The sequence below is a fragment of the Mobula hypostoma genome, chromosome 9 (genome assembly GCF_963921235.1).
Source record: "Mobula hypostoma chromosome 9, sMobHyp1.1, whole genome shotgun sequence".
NCBI lineage: Eukaryota > Metazoa > Chordata > Chondrichthyes > Myliobatiformes > Myliobatidae > Mobula > Mobula hypostoma.
The window spans coordinates 19,693,340-19,716,534 of NC_086105.1; the positions used below are offsets into that span (position 1 = coordinate 19,693,340).

Sequence of the window (23,195 nt, forward strand, 5' to 3'; positions counted from 1 at the left end):
GTACCTTGTCATGGAGCTTGCAATTTGTTTATGTGCATTGGATGGTCCCTGTAGCTGCTGTGATGTATTTTACATTGCGATTTGTATTTTATCTCAGTATATTGAGGTGGATTATTTGTTACATTGATTCCACTCCCTCTCTTATTTCCCATCTCCTTCTCACTACTGTCTCTCATATGCTACCTACTCTTTTTATTGTTTTATCACTTACGTAACCCAAAGGAGAATTATTAGTAGTTACTTAACCTAGTAGCACATCTCCAGGTTATAGGAGGACCCAGAGCATTGTGGGAAAAAGCAGTCACACAGAGAGGATGTACCCATTCCACATTGACAGCATCAAAGGTCAGAATGAAATCCAGGTGACTGGAGCAGGGAGCTAGCAGCAATGATGGTTAAGATGTTAGCAGAATAATTCATTATTTATTCTTAAACTTCAAGTATCATATATTTAAGTGAAATATATTGTATAAATGTCTTTATATAAGACTGAAGGAAGCAGGAAATTGAATTGAAAGCAAATTGAGTTGATATTATATTGCTATTTGTGCCTTTGGCCAAATTTTAAATATGTAACTGTTTATAACCATTAATAATGTCTATTTACAGACAATCCAGAAGTTTAATTTGACCAACTTGCTAAATTCTTCACAGCGATACAAGGAAAACAGTAAGTTATTGAGAAAATAATTGGGAAAAAAATCGCGTACTGATTTGCTTAGTGTGTAGTTAGTGTGCACTTAGTGTGTAATGTGCACAGGAAACAGTTGAGGCCAGTTCATTGGCTATATTTAAGAGGGAGTTAGATATGGCCCTTGTGGCTAAAGGGATCAGTGGGTATGGAGGGAAGGTTGGTACAGGGTTCTGAGTTGGATGATCAGCCATGATCATACTGAATGGCGGTGCAGGCTCGAAGGACCAAATGGCCTACTCCTGCACCTATTTTCTATGTTTCTATGTTTCTAAAAGCGTTTAATTAGAGTAAGGAGAAATATGAGACTATCAGGCAGGAACTTGGAAGCATAATTTGGGAACAGATGTTCTCAGGGAAATGTATAGAAGAGATCTGGCAAATGTTCAGGGGATATTTGCATGGAGTTCTACATAGGTATGGTCCAATGAGACAGGGAAAGAATGGTAGGGTATAGGAACTGTGGTGTACAAAGGCTGTTGTAAATCTAGTCAAGAAGAAAAGAAAAGCTTACCAAAGGTTCAAAAAACTACGTAATGATAGAGATCTAGATGATTACAAGGCTAGCAGGAAAGAGTTTAAGAATGAAATTAGGAGAACCAGAAGGGGCCATGAGAAGGCCTTGGTGGACAGGATTAAGGAAAACCCCAAGGCATTCTACAAATATATGAAGAGCAAGAGGATAAGACGTGAGAGAATAGGACCAATCAAGTGTGACAGTGGAAGAGTGTGTATGGAATGAGAGGAGATAGCAAATGTATTTAATGAATACTTTGCTTCAGTATTCACTATTGAAAAGGATCTTGACGATTGTAGGGATGAATTACAGCAGACTGAAAAGCTTGAGCATGTAGATATTAAGAAGGAGGATGAGCTGGAGCTTTTGGAATGCCTCAGGTTGGATAAGTCACCGGGACCAGACGAGATGTGCCCCAGGCTACTGTGGGAGGCGAGGGAGGAGATTGCTGAGCCTCTGGCAATGATCTTTGCATCATCAATGGAGATGGGAGAGGTTCCGGGGGATTGGAGGGTTGCGGATGTTGTTCCCTTATTCAAGAAAGGGAGTAGAGATAGCCCAGGAAATTGTAGACCGGTGAGTCTTACTTCAGTTGTTGGTAAATTGATGGACAAGATCCTGAGAGACAGGATTTATGAACATTTGGAGAGGCATAATATAATTAGGAATAGTCAGCATGGCTTTATCAAAGGCAGGTTGTGCCTTATAAGCCCGACTGATTTTTTTGAAGATGTGACTAAAGGCATTAATGAAGGTAGAGCAGTAGATGTAGTGTATATGAATTTCAGCAAGGCATTTGATAAGGTACCCCATGCAAAGCTTATTGAGAAAGTAAGGAGGCATGGGATCCAAGAGGACATTGCTTTCTGGATCCAGAACTAGCTTGTCCACAGATGGCAAAGACTGGTTGTAGACGGGTCACATTCTGCATGGAGGTCAGTGACCAGTGGTGTGCCTCAGGGATCTGTTCTGGGACCCCCTACTCTTCATGATTTTTATAAATGACCTGGACAAGGAAGTGGAGGGATGGATTAGTAAATTTGCTGATGACACAAAGGTTGCAGCTGTTGTAGATTGTGTGGAGGGCTGTCAGCGGTTACAACGGGACATTGATAGGATGCAAAACAGGGCTGAGCTGAGAAGTGGCAGATGGAGTTCAACCAAGGAAGTGGTTCATTTTAGTAGGTCAAATATGATGGCAGAATATAGTATTAATGGTAAGACTCTTGGCAGTATGGAGGATCAGAGGGATCTTGGGGTCCGAGTCCATAGGACACTCAAAGCTGCTGCACAGGTTGTCTTTGTGGTTAAGAAGGCATACTGTGCATTGGCCTTCATCAGTCGTGGGATTGTGTTTAGGAGCAGAGAGGTAATGTTGCAGCTATATAGGATCCTGGTCAGACCCACTTGGAGTATGGTGCTCAGTTCTGGTTGCCTCACTACAGGAAGGATGTGAAAACCATAGAAAGGGTGCAAAGGAGATTTACGAGGATGTTGCCTGGATTGGGGAGCATGCCTTATGAGAATAGGTTGAGTGAACTCCGCCTTTTCTCCTGGGAGAGACGGAAGATGAGAGGTGACCTGATAGAGGTGTATAAGATGATGAGAGGCATTGATCATGTGGATAGTCAGAGGCTTTTTCCCAGTGCTGAAATGACTAGCACCAGAGGGCACAGTTTTAAGGTGCTTGGAAAAAGGTACAGACGAGATATCAGGGATCAGTTTTTTTTATGCAGAGTGGTGGGTGTGTGGAATGGGCTGCCGGTGACGGTGGTGGAGGCGGATACGATAAGGTGTTTTAAGAAGCTCCTGGATAGGTACATGAAGCTTAAAAATATAGAGGGCTATGGGTAACCCGAGGTAATTTCTAAGGTAAGGACATGTTCGGCACAGCTTTGTGGGTCAAAGGGCCTGCATTGTGCTGTAGATTTTCTGTGTTCTACTGTATTAGAAAATACCTGTTGTGAATCTTTGTAACACTGGCTGCATTCTGATGACAAGCAATTCATCTAAAATGTTAATTCTGGTTCTATTCCTTGATGAATGCTGACTTGCCAGCAGATATATGCTCCATTTTTTTGCTGTTATTTCTGATTTCTTGAATCCACTTTTCCCTTGTGACTTCCCGAGAGATTCATTCATCTGAGTCATAGGTATATTTTTCTGTGGTAATTTCATGTAAGATCTTTATATATAATATTGATCAAATGGAGAATTATATCAACGTGTGCAACATTATCGACCTTTAAAAGTGTCTTCCTCCATGTACAAAGAATTTTTCCTCTAATTTCCTTTTAGGCCTGCCACATCTTGTGCATTCTTATTTTGTTTCTTATGCTTAATGTCAGCTCTTTGCTTCTAGTATTGAAGAATGAGTACTCATCCTCAATCCATATTTTTAAACATATTTTGCAAGTTGCAATATTGATTTGAATATAGATATAGAAGCATAGGTATAATTAAAATTTATGCAATAACATATCTGATATTGAGCATTGTTCATTTACGCATCTATGGCACATCAGGGGACATTTTTTCTGCTGTTTCCTTAGCATTTGTCTGTTACAAGGCCGAGTTGCTAGCTTGACGCTCAACCCAGCTCCGATGGAAATTGTGCAAGGGTCTGGCTGAATTCAAACCCAGGACTATTTTCATCAAAGTCCAGTACTGCTGCCACTGCATCACTGGCCAGCAAAGTTTAGCATATAGATAATATCTTTATGGAGAGTCTGATGTTCATAATGGATCCTTCTATGGGAACTGGTGTATGAATGTAGAAAAATAATTTCATCTGGACAAAACTGCAATCAGTAATACTCAAATGGATTCTGTCCTTTTTCTCTCTATTTAACAATAAACATAATATTTGGAGAATGAACTAAAGCTTAAAATAAATTTGGATGAATCTAATTCACCTGTATATCATTTGCTTTGCTCTCCAGTGATAGATGATATTTCTCTGACAGAACCTTTCAGTGGGTAAGTTGGAACTACTGCTGTAGCAATTTAAACATTTCTTAAGTAGATTAATTTCTTACTGGTTTTATGTCGTTTTCTTGTCCATGTAAGATTTTCCTTTGAATTTTTTGCTTTTAGGGAGTCAAAGAGTGCTGTAGATGCCTGGTTGTCCTCAGATGAAGAAGATAATGTGCCATGTTCTTCCAAGGTAGTAATTTGCCATTGATATTTGTTGTGTTATCTCATTTTTGAACTTAAGTGACTAACAATGATGGTATTTCACTGAAATAGTTTTATTAAAGTAGATACCTGTGTCATATATCAATATTCATTAAAGGAATGCTGCTTGAACTTGGTGGGGTGGTCATAGAAACATAGAAAACCTACAGCTCAGTACAGGCCCTTCGGCCCACAAAATTGTGCCGAACATGTCCCTACCTTAGAAATTACTAGGCTTACCCATAGCCCTCTATTTTTCTAAGCTCCATGTACCTATTCAAAAGTCTCTTAAGAGACCCTATTGTATTCACCTCCACCACCGTTGCCGGCAGCCCATTCCACGCACTCACCACTCTCTGCATAAAAAAAACTTATCCCTGACATTTCCTCTGTACCTATTTCCAAGCACCTTAAAACTGTGCCCTCTAGTGCTAGTCATTTTAGCACTGGGAAAAAGCCTCTTGACTATCCACACGATCAATGCCTCTCATCATCTTATACACCTCTATCAGGTCACCTCTCATCTTCCGTCTCTCCCAGGAGAAAAGGCCGAGTTCACTCTACCTATTCTCATAAGGCATGCTCCCCAATCCAGGCAACATCCTCGTAAATCTCCTCTGCAAGCTTAGTTTTGTCACACATGAACAATGACAATTTGTAATTAAACAGAACAGATAACTATATTGTTCAAAATCATGAAACTGTTGAAGCTTAGAATTGTTATGATCATGTTCCGTCTAAGATGTGTGGGTGCAGGTCCGCGCAGTAACTGAAATGCTCTTGCACACATATCCTTTGTTGCCATACAGCTGGAATTTACTTATATAACATTAGTATAAAGTGCTGCCCAGTTTTCAGGCTCAGAGCAATGGTTGGTCCGCACAGTCGTAAAAAAAAATTAGAAGGAATTTATCAGTCATACCATAGGGTTTCGGCCCAAAACATCGACTATACTTTTTTCCACAGATGCTGCCTGGCCTGCTGAGTTCCTCCAGCATTTTGTGTGTGTTGCTTTAAAAATAGTATTGCCTTTTGTTTCCAAACATATATCACTGTTTAAAAAGCTTTAGATTAATTGTTTGTTTTTGTTTTGCATATATACTATTTTGGAGGGCCAACTTCACAAAACAAATTTGTTTGTCTAGCATTTGATCACAGATTCCCTTAAATTTTTTCCTTAATTCTTTAACTCAATTATAATAGGTTATTTTTTTCTCTAGCCCTTTCATGAATTGAGTATTTGTATTTGATTATATAAAACATAATTATGAAATCTGTTCTGTTGAATAGGGCATGTTCTTCGAAGAGGAGGAGGCCCAGCCTTTAAAAGCTTGTTCCAAAAGGTCAGAATGAGGAAAAATACAGAATTCTAAAAAGAGAGAGGGAAAATCTATACATTCTGGAACAATACCAAACAAATTAATGTTTATACTTTTATATTTGTTCTTGGCAAAATAAGTTTGATATTCCTAGAGATTTTTTCCAAACACAATTGTCACCTTCAAGTTTTCTCAGATTACCTTTATCTATATTTAGAAGAAAGTTCATACACAGGGCCAGAATGTGTCCCAAACTCATACATTTTACTAGTCAGCACTATAATTTGACATATTTCTGCTAAGCATATTCCTGAAAATGATCAGGCAACAGTCGTAATTTTGTATCTAGCTCTCTGAATATATCATCATGTGCATTAAGGTTATTCTAATAACTTTCCTCACAGCTAGAAAATACTTTAAATGTAGAGTTTCTTTAGTATGTGTCAGTTTTTATTTCTCAATTAATCAGATATGTATGCTTCCTATTGAGTTATTTATAATTGTTTTCTCTGCTTTTATTTGGTTACTCCGAATTCTGTCTTCTACGCTGTTAAAATATATCCTTCATGAATTTCTGAAAGGTAGAGAGGTGGAAGGAATATTTTCTGCAAGATTATCCTGCCATAACACTTACCTATATTTCTTAGTAATATAATAGTCATTAATAGAAGATTTCAAATGTATACTTATCACTTCTTCGAAATGTCCTAATGTCTGCTCTCAGTTCTTTGCACCACCTACTAATGTGGCTGGATCCAGACTTCCAGGCTTCATCTTACAGTCCCCACCTGGAATATTTTCATATTTATCGAGCATCCTTCACTTCGTGCACTTTCTGCAGATTATATATGATTGTATCAGAGAACTGAAATATTGCATATTTATAGTAAATGAAACATTTCTATTTGTGCATAATGTCCATGATTAGCAGAAATCAATTTTTAATTGGGAAATGGACATTTTATACTATAAATGAAGAATCCATTTAATAAACTTCAGAGTTTGCATAGTTATTAATAACTTACATTTCTGTTTTGGATCAAACTGCAGTTATAGCACTTTATTGTTTCAAATGTAACTTTTCAGATGAAGACTGATGTTCATATACATGGTGCACCACCCCATAAAATTCAGACTGCTGGGACAATGTTAAATTATTCTCGATGTATTGAAAATATATATTGCAAACTGTGCTTCCTGTTCTGTCCCTGTTAATCCAAGAACATCTACAGGGCACGTCACTTGAGTATGTTTGTGAGATAAATATTTTCATTTAAAGGAATAACTTGGGCTCAAATGAGGAGGAATATGAAAATCAACATAATCAAGAGAGGCCAATCAAAGAAGATCTTTTATCTTTCATGAATGTGTTATCTGCCTTTGAAGATAGTTCTGCAAGTGAGATATCCGTAGATGAAGAGAAGTAAGTACTTAATTATTTATATTTTAAACGTAAATACTCAAAATTGAACATTCATTGCTGGAGCTTATATTTTGGAGAATTTAATCCCTTTATGTTTATTAGAACTTTTGTACAAAAATGAATGATGGCGAACATGAGAAAATCTGCAGAAGGTAGAAATCCGAGCAACACACACAAAATGCTGTAGGATCTCAGTAGGCCGGGTAGCATCGAGCGAAAAAAGTGAAGTCGACCTTTCGGGCCAAAACCCTTCTACAGGACTGGAGGAAAAAAGCTGAGGAGTAGATTTGAAAGGTGGGGGAGGGCAGAAAGATACACCAGGCGATAGGTGAAACTTGGAAGGGGAGGGATCTCTTACAGCTACCTGGACTATACCTCGTCCAACCCTACTACTTGTAAAAACGTCATCCACTTCTCTTAATTCCTCTATCTCTGCCGCATCTGCTCTCAGGATGAGGCTTTTCATTGTGGAACGAAGGAGATGTCCTCCTTTTTCAAAGAAAGGGGCTCCCCTTCTTCCACCATCAATGCCGCCCTCAACCACAGCTCTTCCATTTCATGCACTTATGCTTTTTGCTTCATCCCTCCCCCTCCAAATTTCACCTATCATTGGTGTTTCTCTCTCCCTTCCCCTCCCCATCTTTCAAATCTACTCCTCAGCTTTTTATCTCCAGTCCTGATGGATTTTTTGAAAACTTATCGTTTAAGATTGGGTCAACACTAATACAGTTGTATATATATGAGCAATGAGTGTGAGTGGCTTGCTGTTGGCTGTAAGCTCCGATCATAGTCATATACATTAAAGACAGACACTTAAGACTAATAAGTTTGTATGTTCTGCTCATTTTTGATATTTATTGATATGCCAAATAATATTTTGAATTGATGAAGCAGTCTGATTCTTGGAACAAATAATTATTGATTAAAACCCATAACTAAACTTTCATTATATTAAATGAAAGAAAAATGATTTGAGTTTACCATTTAATGCTGTTCCCTAAGTGCCTGCACTTTTAGCTCTAATTCATTAGCTGCATCCATTTGGTCTTTTTGAGCACTCATTATTTCTGTTTAATGTGGCCAAACTTTGTCTCCAGTGCTTCTCTGGGACTCTTTCTCTCTGATCAAATACTTGACGTACTCAATTATATGGTTAAACATTTAAACAAGATTTTCATTATGTCCTTGAGCAATTCTTTAATACAGGTGTGTTCTGTTGTATTAATGTATTGCAGTAATGTATATGATTTGTTGCTTGATAGAACTAGAGTTGCGTTATAGAGTTATTAATCCAGCTGTATATTATTTCAATGCCATAGGTTAAACTTGTAAAGAAGTTGCACATTTCAAGTAATGAAAATATATAAAGCTTCTCATGATTGGCATTTCTGAAAGAAATTAATTTCGCTCATTTTCTTGAAATTGAATGAATCTCACAGAGGAGCCAAAGTTTAATAATTTTAGAATATGGGGTTTTGATTCAATATTCTGTATCTGGTATTATTTTTTCTTTTGTTTTATAATATGTATTCTCTTGGACTCAGTATTCTTCTATATAGAAATCAATAAAAATATTGGAAAAAAGAAAGAAAGAATATGGGGTTTCACATTCAAGACTTTAGAAAGAAATTTTTTAACTCATAATCTCCTGATTCAGGGGAGAGTGCCGCCATCTGGATGTTCCTGATGCATTTTGGAATAAACTGGCTTGAAATTAGCAAAATGTTTTTTTTAATCACTACCAATATAATATCCATTATTGTTTCTGTTTCTATATTTCAGAGCTCGCAAAGCCTCTTCAAATGAAATGGTAATTTTTTAAAAATTGAAGTATGTACTTAATTTAAAGTTGAGGAAACTTAATTCTAATTGCTTGTGAAACAAGTAATTCTTATGTATTTATACTGTAGCCAGCAAACTGAAAATAGTATTTCTCATTGGGGGTGGGGGCTGATTTCAACAAATGAGGTGGGTGGGGGGGTGGTGTTGCAATCTATAAAATAGAATAGGCAAGTCCATTGGAAAGAGTAGACAGATAGGTGAAGAAGCTTTAAAAAACTGATAGGTTTAAATGCATTTACTTTCATTCAAAAGTAGCCTCTTGGGTAGGACAAATCTGCTGCCAGCATTGCTCAGCACCTCGGTTATGAGATTGGTGCAATCTCAGTAAACATGACTGATGGAAGGACAGGACTACCAGCTCAGTGTTCCGAAATACAGACATATGGATTGTACAAGGGGGGAGGGGATGTTGTAACCATAGTTCACAAAGTTCCAAAATAGTCATGGTAAAAGCTAAGCAACACACACAAAATGCTGGTGGAACGCAGCAGGCCAGGCAGCATCTACAGGAAGAAGTACAGTGGACGTTTCGGGTCGAGACCCTTCATCAGGACTAACGGAAAAAAGAGATAGTAAGAGATTTGAAAGGGGGAGGAGGAGACCCGAAATGATAGGAGAAGACAGGAGAGGGATGGATAAAGCCAAGAGCTGGGAAGTTGATTAGCAAAAGGAATACAAGGCTGGAGAAGGGGGAGTATCATAGGATGGAAGGCCTTGGAAGAAAGAAAGGGGGAGGGGAGCACCAGAGGAAGATGGAGAACAGACAAGGGGTTATTGTGAGTGGGAAAAAGAGAGAGAGAGAACTAAATCAAATAAATAAATAAAAATTAGGGATGGGGTAAAAAGGGGAGGATGGTAAAAGCTAAGGTTGGTTCTAGGATTAAGTCTTAAATTGGGGTTGGGCTGATTACATTAGTATAAGGCAGGACTTGGTGAAAGTAGATTTGGAACAGCTGCTCGGACCGGGAGCAGGGGTGGGGAGGGTGCGGCAAACAACTTCCAATATATGGGAAGCTTAAACATAAGGCAGTCTGGGGTCAGCATAAGAGAAAGAAGCAAAGGTATAGGATCAGGGAACCTTGGTTAACAAAGGCCATTAAAGGTTTTGATTTTTTTTTTAAAAAGGAAGTATTCGTCAGGTAAAGACATTCAGTATTGAGTCAGTCCTTTGAGGGTGATGGAGATATATGAGGTAACTTAAGAAAGAAGTTAGTAAAGAGAAAAAAGGGTATAAGATGGCCTTGGTGGGCAGATTAAGGAGAAAACCAAAACATTTTATAAATATATTAGAAGGAAGGGAAAGGGCAGGATTCTTCAAGGTTGAAAGGGAATCAGGAGATGTAAGCAGGATTCTGAGTTAATACTCCTCATCAGTATCCACCAGGGAGAAGGATGTGCGAGATGGACAGATAAACGGGATGTTTCAGAAAATCGGTGTACATGTATCAGGAAATGTTAGAGATAATACCACACATTAAGGAGGACAGATCCCTAGGGCCTGTTAGAATCTATCCAAGGGTAATGTAAGAAGCAAGGGATGAGATTGCTGAGACTATAATGGAGATTCTTTTCCATCTTGGCCATGGATGAGGTACCTTAAAACTGGATGATAGCTAATATAATTCCTTTATTCAAAAAACAGTGAAGTTGAGCCAGAAAACACATAGCCTACTGAACCTTGCATCAACATTAGAGAACAAAATTATTGGACTAAACTCGTGGAGACAGGATTCATGTTTACTTGGAAAGGCAGTGAATAATTAGAGTGATTAGTGGAGGGGAAATCCTATCTCACATATCTGCTGGAATGTTTTTGAGGATGTAATTGAGAAAATTGCCTTCGCTGGGTAATAAGTAGGGATTGCATGTTTTTTGACAAAGTCCAACACAGTATGCTGGTCCAGAAGATTAGGGTACATGAGATCCAAATTATTTTGGAAAACTAGATTAAAAATTTGCTTGTTAATGGTGGTAAGGTTAATGGTCAAGAGGTGTTTTCTTAATGGAAGTCACCACAGGGATGAGTGCTTGTGGCCATTATTTGTCATATATCTCAAAACTGTTTGGATGAGAATGTATCAGTAGTTTTGTTGATGACACTGAAGTTGGTGGAGTAGCAGATAGCAAAAAAGGTTGTGAAAGGATGTACAGGAACATAGGTAAATTGGAAGTCAGGTGAAGTGGTGGCAAATGAGATTTAATCCAGACAAATGTGAGGTACTCCACTTTGGAGTGTCAAATACATATACAAATCATATACAAAAAAGTTGTAGGGACCTTGGGATTGTTGATATGCAGAGGAACTTTGCTTGCATACATAATCTGTTAAAAATGGTAATAGGTGGATAAAGAAGTAAAGAAGACATTTGTCATACTTGCTTTCATAAGATAAGACATTGACTGTTAGAGTTGGGTTGTTGTGTTTCAGCTGTAGAAAACATTAATTATGCTGTATGCTGTATTTGGTTGCCAGATTACAGGAAAGATCCAGTAGCATTGGAGCATATGCAGAAGAGATTTCCTATTAGATTATCTAGAAGGGGAGGCTTGAGTTTCAAGAAAAAGAGGCTGGGTTGCGATTATTCTCACTGGCCCATCAGAGACTGAGGGGTGACCTTCTAGACATTTATAATTGACGAGCATGGATAGGTTAGGTTTTTTCCCTCGAGGGCAAAAGAGTCTAAAATTAGAATTACAGGTTTAAGATGAGAAAGAAGATGTTTAAAGAAGTTCTGATTGGCATGTTTTTTCACACAGAGCATGATGGTTAAAATACCAGAAGAAGTGATAGAGACAGGCACAATTACAACGTTTAATAGGCATTTGGACAGTTAGTTAGATAGGAAAGGAGTTAATAGATACGGTTAATGTACATGAATGGGTTAGCATAGATTGGCATTGTAATTGTATTGGGCTGAAGGGCCTGCTTCTGTGCTGTACATTTCTGACTATTGAATCTCATACTCTCACTCCTGAAGTTGCATTTATATTTAATATTTTGTTTTCATAAAAATTCATCTATGGGAAGAAAAAGTTTGTTCAAAAACACAAAAGGCTTTGGTGAAACAACTATTTGGTGCAGTATTTTAAAATATTTTTGGACTGTTTTGGAGGCCCCCTGATTGTCACAGTTGTCCCTTTACTCGAAGCACTAAAATAGCTTTATACACATGTTTTTATTTTGTGGAATTGTAATTAAAACATCCAACGCCCACATCTGTGAAAGGTTGCATAATCATGCAGACTGAAAATCAAGATGGCTCAAGGACTGAGGAATAATAATGTACAGGATCTGGATTTCCAGTCTGGGACTGCCAGAAAAGGGATACCCTGTGATCGCAAAGACAGCAATGGAAGGAACCCTCCTTTACCTTTTACCCTGCAGCAGTTTATCCTGCTGTATGTAGTCTCATGGCCTTCTCACTTCTTCCCACCAAACCACCGTCAAGCAAGATGCTCTGGATTGAGCACTCCCTAATTAGTAGCTTCTGCTAGACAAAATTTAATATTTTTATGGTGTTCTAGGACATCAGAATTCTAGGGTCCCTTGTCTCTCAAAATCCACCTTCAAAACTTCAGCATTAATTGAAAATTGAAACCTGGGCATTTCTTAGTGTAAAGAAATTGGTCCTCAGCAGTGGAAATTAAAAGAAACTGAAAATCCCAATCGACCTTAGTCATAAAGTAATGCAGAAATTAAACAGGCCCTTGGACCAATCTCATCTGCTGTATGCCGAGGTTGCTGCTATATGGAAAGCTTGGAGCTGGACTGCTATCTACGAAAGACCTCTTTAAATTGTTCGCTGATGTAAGTCATCTTAGTAGTTAACAATTCTTGGAGCTGCAGCATCTTTTTAAATTATAGTGTCATCTTAAGACTTCAAGTTAAATGGGTCTGCAGTACTGCCAGTGGTAGGGCAATGGAAATGAGGGTGAGCACAAGAGATCACTGAAGTAAATAGAATTCTTGGAGACTTATACATTGGAAAGGGCCTAGAGATAGGATCAGGTAAATCCTTGGAAGCTGTTTTTGAATGAGTAGATTTGCATATTTAACAATTCTAAATACACTAATTATGTATAACTGTACAGATGAACTTAGTTGGTTGAGACACACATGGAATAATAAATGTGCCACGGAATAATAATTCAACAATGTGTATGAGTTGGTGTTCATTTGTATTCTACCTTTCTCTTGCTACTCTCAAGACACAAGTCCCTCCACGGTGGCCACATCAGAGTCATGAGTTCATATTTCTTGAGTGCAAGACTTCTTTGGACCAGAATACCTCTCTGTGAATATTGCCCTAGGATATTTTATGTCCATCTGAACTATTATTTGAGGTCTTGGTTTAAATTCTTGTGTGATAGATGGCACCATTGTTCGATACTAAAATGTTCACTGACATGAGTGCACAAGAACTTGGGTGCATCATAAACAATTACCCAATTGGCTGTGATGTCCAAAACCACGCTGTCATGTTTAACAACTTGTATTGGGTAATAGTAATTAATAAGACCTTGTTAAAATATTAATTCCTCCATTAAGTTTTTCCATTTCTTGATTAATGAGCTTTGGTCTTAAGAGTGAACTTGAAGTGATATTTTTCATCAGAACTAATTTTAGATGTAAACAATCTACAGGTAGATTGAGGTATTAATATGACAATGTTAGAAATGATAGTTGCTTTATTTGTCCCATCATCCATTTATTTAGGCTTGCATTAGCATAATCTCTTTAGCATTTAATCACCTAGTGGATGAATTATCAAACTATGCTTGTAAATCAGGAGGTAGCTAAAGCTTATGAAAGTCATTTCCCATGTCATTGAATGGATTGATTCAAGTTATAATGTATTGTCCATTGCTTTTCAGATACCACACAAATAAATTTTATTCAACTTTTCTTTTACTGTACCTCCTTTGCTCGCTTCTCTAATATCTTCCAGTCAGAAAGATTATGAACATGTAGTGTTTTAGTCAGTTTCTCTATTCAGAGGTGTTTTAAATCTTTCATGCTTTTATCATATTTGTTCAGGGATTTTATTGTTAGGTTAGTGATTTAATTAATTTTGATTTTCCTGTTTGTAGAACAGGAAAGCAATGAATATTTCTGATGACCTGAGTAATCTCACACAGTTGTTTGATAGTAGTGAAAGCGACTCAGAATCTTCTGATCTCATGCACACAATTAAGGCGCAATTATTCCAAATTGATGTGGAGACGATAGGTAAGGATAGTAAATCAGAATGGTGTGTGTCTTCTATTTTCTGTCTTGCTTTCAAGTGGCAATATGTAGTGTTTGTTTTACCATTGTATGTAAAGTTAGTGGATGTTAGCCGCATCTGCTCTCAGGATGAGGCTTTTCATTCCAGGACGAGGGAGATGTCCTCCTTTTTTAAAGAAAGGGACATCCCTTCCTCCACCATTAACTCTGCTCTCAAACGCATCTCTCCCATTTTACGCACATCTGCTCTCACTCCATCCTCCCACCACCCCACTAGGAATAGGGTTCCCCTGGTCCTCACCTACCACCCCACCAGCCTCCGGGTCCAACATATAATTCTCTGTAACTTCCGCCACCTCCCAACGGGTTCCCACCACTAAACACATCTTTCTCTCCCCCCCCACCCCCCGCTTCCCGCAGGGATCGCTCCGTATGCGACTCCCTTGTCCTTTCATCCCTCCCCACTGATCTCCCTCCTGGCACTTATACTTGTAAGCGGAACAAGTGCCACACATGCCCTTACACTTCCTCCCTTACCACCATTCAGGGCCCCAGACAGTCCTTCCAGGTGAAGCGACACTTCACCTGTGAGTCGGCTGGGGTGATATACTGCGTCCGGTGCTCTCGATGTGGCCTTCTATATATTGACGAGACCCAACGCAGACTGGGAGACCGTTTTGCTGAACACCTACGCTCTGACCGCCAGAGAAAGCAGGATCTCACAGTGGGCACACATTTTAATTCCACATCCCATTCCCATTCTGACATGTCTATCCACGGCCTCCTCTACTGTAAAGATGAAGCCACATTCGGGTTGGAGGAACAACACCTTATATTCCATCTGGGTAGCCTCCAACCTGATGGCATGAACATTGACTTCTCTAACTTCTGCTAATGCCCCACCTCCCCCTCGTACCCCATCCGTTATTTATTTTTAGACACACATTCTTTCTCTCACTCACTCTTCTTTTTCTCCATCTGTCCCTCTGACTATACCCCTTGCCCATCCTCTGGGTACCCCCCGCCCCCCCCCGCCTTTTGCCTTCTCCCTGGGCCTCCTGTCCCATGATCCTCTCATATCCCCTTTGCCAATCACCTGTCCAGCTCTTGGCTCCATCCCTCCCCCTCCTGTCTTCTCCTATCATTTTGGATCTTCCCCCTCCCCCTCCCACTTTCAAATCTCCTACTCACTCTTCCTTCAGTTTGTCCTGACGAAGGGTCTCGGTCCGAAACGTCGACTGTACCTCTTCCTAGAGATGCTGCCTGGCCTGCTGCGTTCACCAGCAACTTTGATGTGTGTTGCTTGAATTTCCAGCCTCTGCAGAATTCCTCTTGTTTTAGATGTTAGTTCTGCTTTATTTTTCTTTTCTCTATTCATAAGGGCTTTACAAGAAGCCTGAATGAAAATATCTTTTAAATTAAATTTTTAAGTAATATTATAATTTCAGTAATATTGTATGGAAAAGGAAGACTGCAGAAAAATATTGAATCATAAATGTTGTTCATGTAATGAAACCAAATTACATTTTAATTCAGTAAACTATCCAAACCAGTGTGCAATAAATTGCTAAATTTTAATGATAGATTTTAATAAGCAAAATTGATTCAGTTTTCTAACAGAGTTTGTCCCATAACAGACTCAGTAAGTTTACTGAAAATCCAAAATATGGTTCAGGAATATGAAAGAGAATTGGAACGAGAAAGGAAAGATAATGCCTTTCTCGCAAAGAAAGTGAAATATCTAGCGAATGAGCGTAAAGAACTCGGTCAAATATTGATGGAAGCTAGAGTTAAGAAATTGAAACTGGAGTATAAAATAATGGAGAAGGATCTTGAAGTTAAATACTACAAGTAAGTTCTTGCTTACTCAATTTTAAGTATAATCTTGTGTTTTTGATGCATCTGTATTAAATGTGAAATTATTTTTCAAAAGTATTCATCAATACAATAAGTATATCATGTAGATACATCAGTACTCAAAATAGGTGGGTTGGTATTATGCATGAAAATAATCAGTATGCAAGTCTGACATTGATTTTGGTCCCCACTATAAACTCCATTCCTTGACTAAATATTACTTGTCATTCTTTGTTATCCTCTTGAAACCAAGCAAAATTGTTTGCTACCTTAAATTTATGTTTCAGAATTGAGATATTCTACAAGATCATACTACCTGTTTACATCAATTGTAAGATTTTGTGTCTCCTTTCATCTTTGACTGAAGCCCTCATTCATTAGTTACCCTCAGTACATGCTATTACAATGCTTCTCTGTTCTACCTGCACAGCATGTCTTTACCTAAAGCTTTTATGTATCGTAACTTGAATCGGTTCTATTACCCCTCTCTCCCCGCTCGTCTTTATACTGGCTATTTCCCCTCCTCACTCTGTCCTCTTGCAGGGTTTCAATCTAAAACATTGACACCTACTTCCACAGATGCTGTTTGATCTGTTAAATTCCTTTTGCAGTTTTTGTTTATTTGTAGTCTCTTGTACCTCAGTTCACTTCTCTCCTACAAGAATGCCCACTGACTTCTGTAGCTCCAGGCCTGAGGATAAAGATCTCTTCCTTACTTTCAAATTTCGTAACATGCTCATGCCTCTAAAGCTATCAGCTCTGCATCTTGATTTTTGCAGTTTTTCAGTTTTGACATTTGTACATCTATACTTACATTTGAAATGTATCTGCTGATACTCATATTAAAGATAAACACAAAATTTGTGATGGTATTTGCAGGAGTTACAATGCATATAAATATTCTACATCACAGCATGAAAAATACCTTATCAGATGTTTTTTTGTTCAAAATAATGTTTCAGAATGAAACAAGAAAAGGAGAAATGGATAACTGCAGAAATGTTGTTAGAAAAAAGCTGTGAACATCTTCAGAGAAAGGAATCCCAGTATTGTGAAGAAATCCAAGCAAAACATAAGTTTGAACAAATGTTAAGAAACCTGGAGATAGAAAGGGGCACAGTGATGATCAATGTGAAAAAGGTTGACACAATTAATAATCACTATCTATTTTAATAATTGTCAAGTATATTAAGTCAATTTAAATATAGAAGGGTGCAAGAGAGTGTTTAAAAAATGAAACAATAATGCCTATATTATCTTCTCACTGATACTATTTCATAAGAACTCCCAAAAGTATTCAGAAAGCAAAATCTTTGTTGTCCATGATAGATAGATAGATAGATAAAGGCATCCGTTAGTCTTGCGAGACCATGGATCTGTGCCTGGAAAGTCTTCACTCTCCAGGGTGCAGGCCTGGGCAAGGTTGTATGGAAGACCAGCAGATGCCCATGCTGCAAGTCTCCCCTCTCGACGACACCAATGTTGTCCAAGGGAAGGGCATTAGGACCCATACAGCTTGGCACCAGTGTCGTCGCAGAGCAATTTGTGATTAAGTGCCTTGCTCAAGGACACAACACGTTCCCTCGGCTGGGGCTTGAACTCATGACCTTCAGGTAGCTAGTCCAATGCCTTAACCACTTGGCCACGTGCTCACAATGTCCATGATAATTACAGATACAAAAGGCTGGGTATTGAAGAGTATGAAACATCTTTGGATACTAAGAGGCTTTCCGTTATTTACAAGCCACAAGTGCAAAATAGAAATAGGAAATTGAGATACACAGCTTTGGCTGAGAATATTCAGCATCTGATGTATTTATTTATTTTCCAGCATCTCTAATATAAATGTTTGAAATGCCAACAACAGGTGAAACTTGATCCCATCCAAAACAGAAGAATTCTATCCACCAATTTAAACCTTTCTCTCCACAGACAGACTGATTGTAGCCTATACAATCTTTTTGACAACACCTCAGCATTTCAACCACCTGTTGACATTTCAACAGGAACATAGGAAATGTGGCCAACTTGAAGTTCCCCTTCTACTTATGCTGATTTGGAAATATGCCATCCAACACGCACCACTGCTGGCTCAAAACTCTGGAAGTGCATGACTGCCAGCATAATGGGAGTACTTTAAACAGTATTCATCATTCATGGAGGCAACTCAGCTCTAGTTTCTCAATTGCATTTAAAAAAGTGGAATAAGTCTGGACCTCACCAGGGTAATTTAATTCACATGAAAGAACTTTGTTTAAAAAGTCAGGAGAATCAGCTAAGTTACACCCTCACAGTTAAATATGTGTTCCAAAATCTACAAGTCGAGCCCCTTGTGAGCTAGCATCAACCCACTTTTCTTGTTTTAAAATAAAACAAGAGAAAGCACTCCAATTTGGATGATGAAGTTATTCTTATTTCCCTGTACCTAATCACTGCCATGAATGGACTTCTATGAAGAATAAGTTGGCAAGAATACCCATGGCCCATCAGTGCTTCTTATACTTACTCTGGTGAGTTGAAAGTACTCATTTGGACATTACAGATAGAAGACAACCTTGAGCCATCTTTTTATCCATAATTACGGAGTTATCAAGGTGTGAAGGTCTGTTCTAAGACTGTTAATAAAATGAATGAGTAGATCTTGTACTTATTTGTAAGTGTGAAGTTAATCTAGATTTTTAAAAATAAAATGTTACTCTTAAATATCTTCAGCTGAGTGAAGAAAACAAAGAGTTGCAAATCCAATTAAACCAGGAGAAAGCAAAATGTGAAGAGATTCTGAACAGGCATCTGCACAATCAGCAAAAGATTGCTGAAGAAAATAATACGACTGTACAGGAAATAGAGGTATGTAAACAGCGAGCACAAAACTTGAGAATAGTTAACATACTTTGCTGAACATTGTGCAATGTACTTTTATGAACATGGATCTGCATCTGCGAGAGAACCCAGGGCATTCTTCAGTAGCTTCCTTTTGGTTTTCACTACTAAAGTTCCAGGTAGAGGCTCAGGAATACCATTGCATACAGATGTAGAAAGATTCTTGATTGCTGTTCCGTAACAATTTTGCTTTACCAGTCGGAGTTCTTAGCCCTAGGCTATACCCCCGAACCAGGAGGACCAGTGGACCCTTTGACCTGTTTGGCATGGGTGACCCTCCCAAGAGTCAAAGTATAAAACCCTGACTCCAACTAACATAGATTTCTGAGTCATTGAGGCACGCAAGCCTCCAAACCCAACCCTTTTGGAGGAGAAGGTTAAGCATTCACTATAAATTGCCCCCTGTATAAGTGAGTGGTAGAATCTGGGGTAAGGTTATGGGAATACGAAGGGAAGAAAAATTATATTAATGTAGGATTAGAGAAAAATTAGCATTTAAGGTCAATGCAAACTGGGCAGAAGGGCCTGTTGCTCTGTTTATGTCTCTCTGTAGTTCAGTTCAACCACTATAATATTTATAGAATATCTAGAATAATTCATCATTTCTATGTCAAAACCTCTCAAGCTCCAAGTTATCCTGGCATTGAACATACAGATCCTATAAAGTAATAATAAATCTGTGGGTATGCATTTTTAATTGTTAGACCATTTTAGAGGTCATTTGCAAAAGAATACTAATTGAGATCATGGAGCAGATCTGTGGATGGACTAAATTGGTCAATGATTCTTTGATGCTTAGTAATAAAAATGTGCTTATTTCTATGTGTAATAGGTATTATCTCTTGGTTTATTGTTTATTTTTCTCATTGAACAAATCTTTGTTTTGAAGCCTCTTGCTCAATGCGACAATCACCACAATGAAGAAGCACTGATGGAACACAATTGTACACTACAGCAGGAAGTTACTGTGCTCAAGCGTGAATTGAAATATTTGTGTGAACACCATCAAGAGGAACGGGAAAAGTATATGGAACAGATTGAGACTTTAAAAGTAGAGCTTGAAGATACAAAGAAGGGTTTAAGAAGTAGTCAAAATAACCTAACTCAAACAAACTTACAGGATAATAGTCAGCTGAATGCCATGAAAAGTGAAGTTTTATTGCTGACTTCCAAACTTGAGACACAAAGAACAGATCAACAGAATGAGAAGGAATCTATTCTTTCACGTTTGAATGCAACAATTCAAGAATTGGAACGTAGTCAGAAGGCCAACTGTGAATTTAGACAAATTCTTCAAAGGGAATGTGATGAATGGGTTCATTTAGATGAAAAAAGAAATAATGAAATATCTAATCTTCGTGCAATCAGTAAGGAAATGTCACATAAATTAACTAAAGAGGAAAGAAAAGCCAATGATTTAGACAAGAAACTTCATCATGCTAAACTTTCTCTTGCTGAGAAAAACAGTATGCTTGAAAGTGTTCAGAAAGAGCTGAAGCAGTTTCAGGAGCATGTAACTGATCCAGAACAAACAAATAAAGTGGAAAAAGGACAGTTAAGCAAATATGAAGTTTCTCTGGTATCTTTACAAGAGAGACTAGCCCAAGCTCATAGTGAAATTACACTGTTACGTCAACAGCTCAAAGATGCACAAAACAAAGTTATAATGAAGGAAAAGGTGGTTACTGATGTTCACGACAAATTCAATAATACACTTGCTAAACTGCAAAAAGATAGTGAGCAGAGGATCAGTTTGTTGGAGAAAAGAAATGAGGAGTTGTTGAACAAGAACATGGAACAAAGCAAATATGAAAATGAAATAGGTGTAAAAGAGGTAATGTTAATATTTCAAGAGGTAATTAAATCTTATTTCTGTAATTCAGCTTTCCTTTCTGCTTCCCTGTTTGATTAGATTGGAACTAAAAGCTTTCTCCAGTAAACTTTAGATAGAATAGTCATCAATCTACTTTTGAAAGTGTTTTGTCTTTTGATGGATTACTATGCTGTCATGTTCATTAAGTGATAGAAGAAAAAAGATCGGCAAAATGATTTTCTCTCACAATATGGAACCTTTGTTCCGTAACGGTTTGAGTAACTGAAACTAAAAATGTAAAGTAAAAATGATTTAGGACTACCTTCATGTCCCAAAACATTTAATAGCTAAGGGTGCTAAGGAAGGACTGTGCAGCAAATAATTGTCATATGCAAGCAAGGGCCAGTTTTCACATTTTTTATATAAACAGTAGCTAATAAACTATACAATTGACATTTAATGATTTTTTATATTTTTAGACCATGGAGATGATAATTGCTGTTTTTCAAATGGTGCCATGTGATCCAGTTCACCGGCCAGAATCACCATCTTGGGATGCAGGTGGCACTGGTCGTTTGTGTTAATACCAAACCTGAGCATGAGCTTTTATGACTCAGCAGTGAGAGTACTACCATTTACTTCTTACATTTTCTTCCATCATCTCTAACTTTCTCCTCTTCCTTTCCTTTAAAGCTCTTCATAACTCAGATTTTACCTGAACATTTGGACAATATTATTTCAGTATTCAATTTTATCTGATGAAATCTCTGTGATGCATTGTTGAAATGGTTTTTAATATTAAAGGTAAAACATGAGTGCATAATAATATTGAGATATTCTCTTTTAGGTTTTGTTCAGACAGCTTCAACAGGATCTCGCTGATTCGCTGAAAAAACTTGCTATGTCAGAGGCCTCTTTGGAAGTGGTCACACGTTCTCGCAATGAAATAGAGGGTGAGAAAAATCATTTACAGCAGCAATTGTATAGATTGAAAATTAAGGTGAGTATGAACACTGTGAAGGGGTGATATAAAATTAAATATAAAAATATTATTTCTGTAATAGAGGAATTGATATGCTCTTAAGAACAGCAAATACATAAAAATGCCCAACGTAGCAAAGAAGGATCATTTGTAACTAATTATTATTATACTTAACACTGTATAGTGCAGAAACAAGTGCTGCTTTTGCATAGCACAAATTCACTCCTATCCTCCTATTCTATCCTTGTATGTCTCTGCATTCTTGTATTTGTCTTAGTTAGTTTGAGATGCATGTTCTCATCTCTATCTGAATAAATAAGTTTTTTTCAATTACCTAATTGATTTTATTTCTTAGAAGCCTCAAGAAGTGAGATCCAGCAGCATATTGTTCATCTTTTCCTAATACGTGTAACTGGCAATCTGTTAGGGTGTATTCTGGAGTCAGGATATACAGTAAATAACAACTTCACCAGCAACCAATCTTTAGATATGAATATGGATTGTAGATTGAATTTAAAATGCAGTCCTGAACGATCGTTTTCCTGGAGCTGTAGACTGGAGCCCATTGCAAATCAGACAATGCTGATTAACATTCATTTTGTGTGTCTGGAAGGTGTGAAAACTATAAAAGAAGCATTGTGGATAGATTGTAACTATAGAATTGTCTGCTGTTACCTTAGTCTTTGGCATATAAAAATGTATAATATTGGGCCAGGAGGCCTCTTCCTCTAGACATTCTGAAATATGATGCCTGTTGCTTGCTTTTGTTGAGTGAGACACTTCTACATCCAGCAGCTTCAGTGTCTCTGCAGTGACTGTGTTCATGATACACACAATCTATATCTGATGCTCTCCTGATTCTGCATCTTCTGCCTTTCTTTACTTTATTATAAAGTCCCTTTATGATAAAAAGTATTTTATCTGAAGTATTTAGTCATCCAGATCCTTTGACACTTTAACTCATATGGATTGCTGTTATTTCAACCAGCACTTCTCTTTTTAAAACCTAAGATTGACTAATCAATGTTTTTGATTTCCAGATGTATTTTTTTAAGTAGGGGTTTGATTTTTTTGTTTGTTTCATTCTTAAGCTCAAATGTCCATTGGCACTTGGAAATGTTCAATCTCTGACAGGTGTTATCATCTTATTTCAATTGTAATATTTGGGGACCAGGACCACTAGACTCAAAAACAATACATTTTGTGTACAGACAGAAAAATTGTGCCTAGCATCACTTTGTAGCCAATCTATGTATATAAGCTACCTTATATATTTATATTGATTGTGTTTTTATTATTATTATTGTGTTTGTTTTCTATTTATGCTGCATCAGAGCCAAGTAACAATTATTTCATTCTTCTTTACATTTGTGTACTGGGAATGAAATCAAATAATTGTAAATCTTGAATTTTCTCATCTTCAATGTTACTCCCACTGGATACATTCCCTGATTAAAACTACAAGAT

At 37.7% G+C, this 23,195-nt stretch overlaps 1 protein-coding gene across 4 annotated transcripts in view; it reads left to right on the forward strand.

Moving 5' to 3' along the window:
- Positions 1-23,195, forward strand: part of LOC134351543 (ankyrin repeat domain-containing protein 26-like) — a 110,586-nt gene that overhangs the window by 43,597 nt on the left and 43,794 nt on the right. For 3 of the 4 annotated variants that reach the window (XM_063057826.1, XM_063057825.1, XM_063057827.1), the window contains exons 10-21: positions 610-670; positions 4,151-4,187; positions 4,305-4,374; positions 5,676-5,728; positions 6,984-7,127; positions 8,910-8,937; positions 14,061-14,199; positions 15,834-16,047; positions 17,016-17,193; positions 18,766-18,900; positions 19,823-20,767; positions 21,594-21,746. In XM_063057826.1, coding sequence (XP_062913896.1) covers positions 610-670; positions 4,151-4,187; positions 4,305-4,374; positions 5,676-5,728; positions 6,984-7,127; positions 8,910-8,937; positions 14,061-14,199; positions 15,834-16,047; positions 17,016-17,193; positions 18,766-18,900; positions 19,823-20,767; positions 21,594-21,746 — 2,157 coding nt within the window. The remainder of the gene's footprint in view (positions 1-609; positions 671-4,150; positions 4,188-4,304; positions 4,375-5,675; positions 5,729-6,983; positions 7,128-8,909; positions 8,938-14,060; positions 14,200-15,833; positions 16,048-17,015; positions 17,194-18,765; positions 18,901-19,822; positions 20,768-21,593; positions 21,747-23,195) is intronic. The other variant, XM_063057828.1, reaches the window with a different exon arrangement.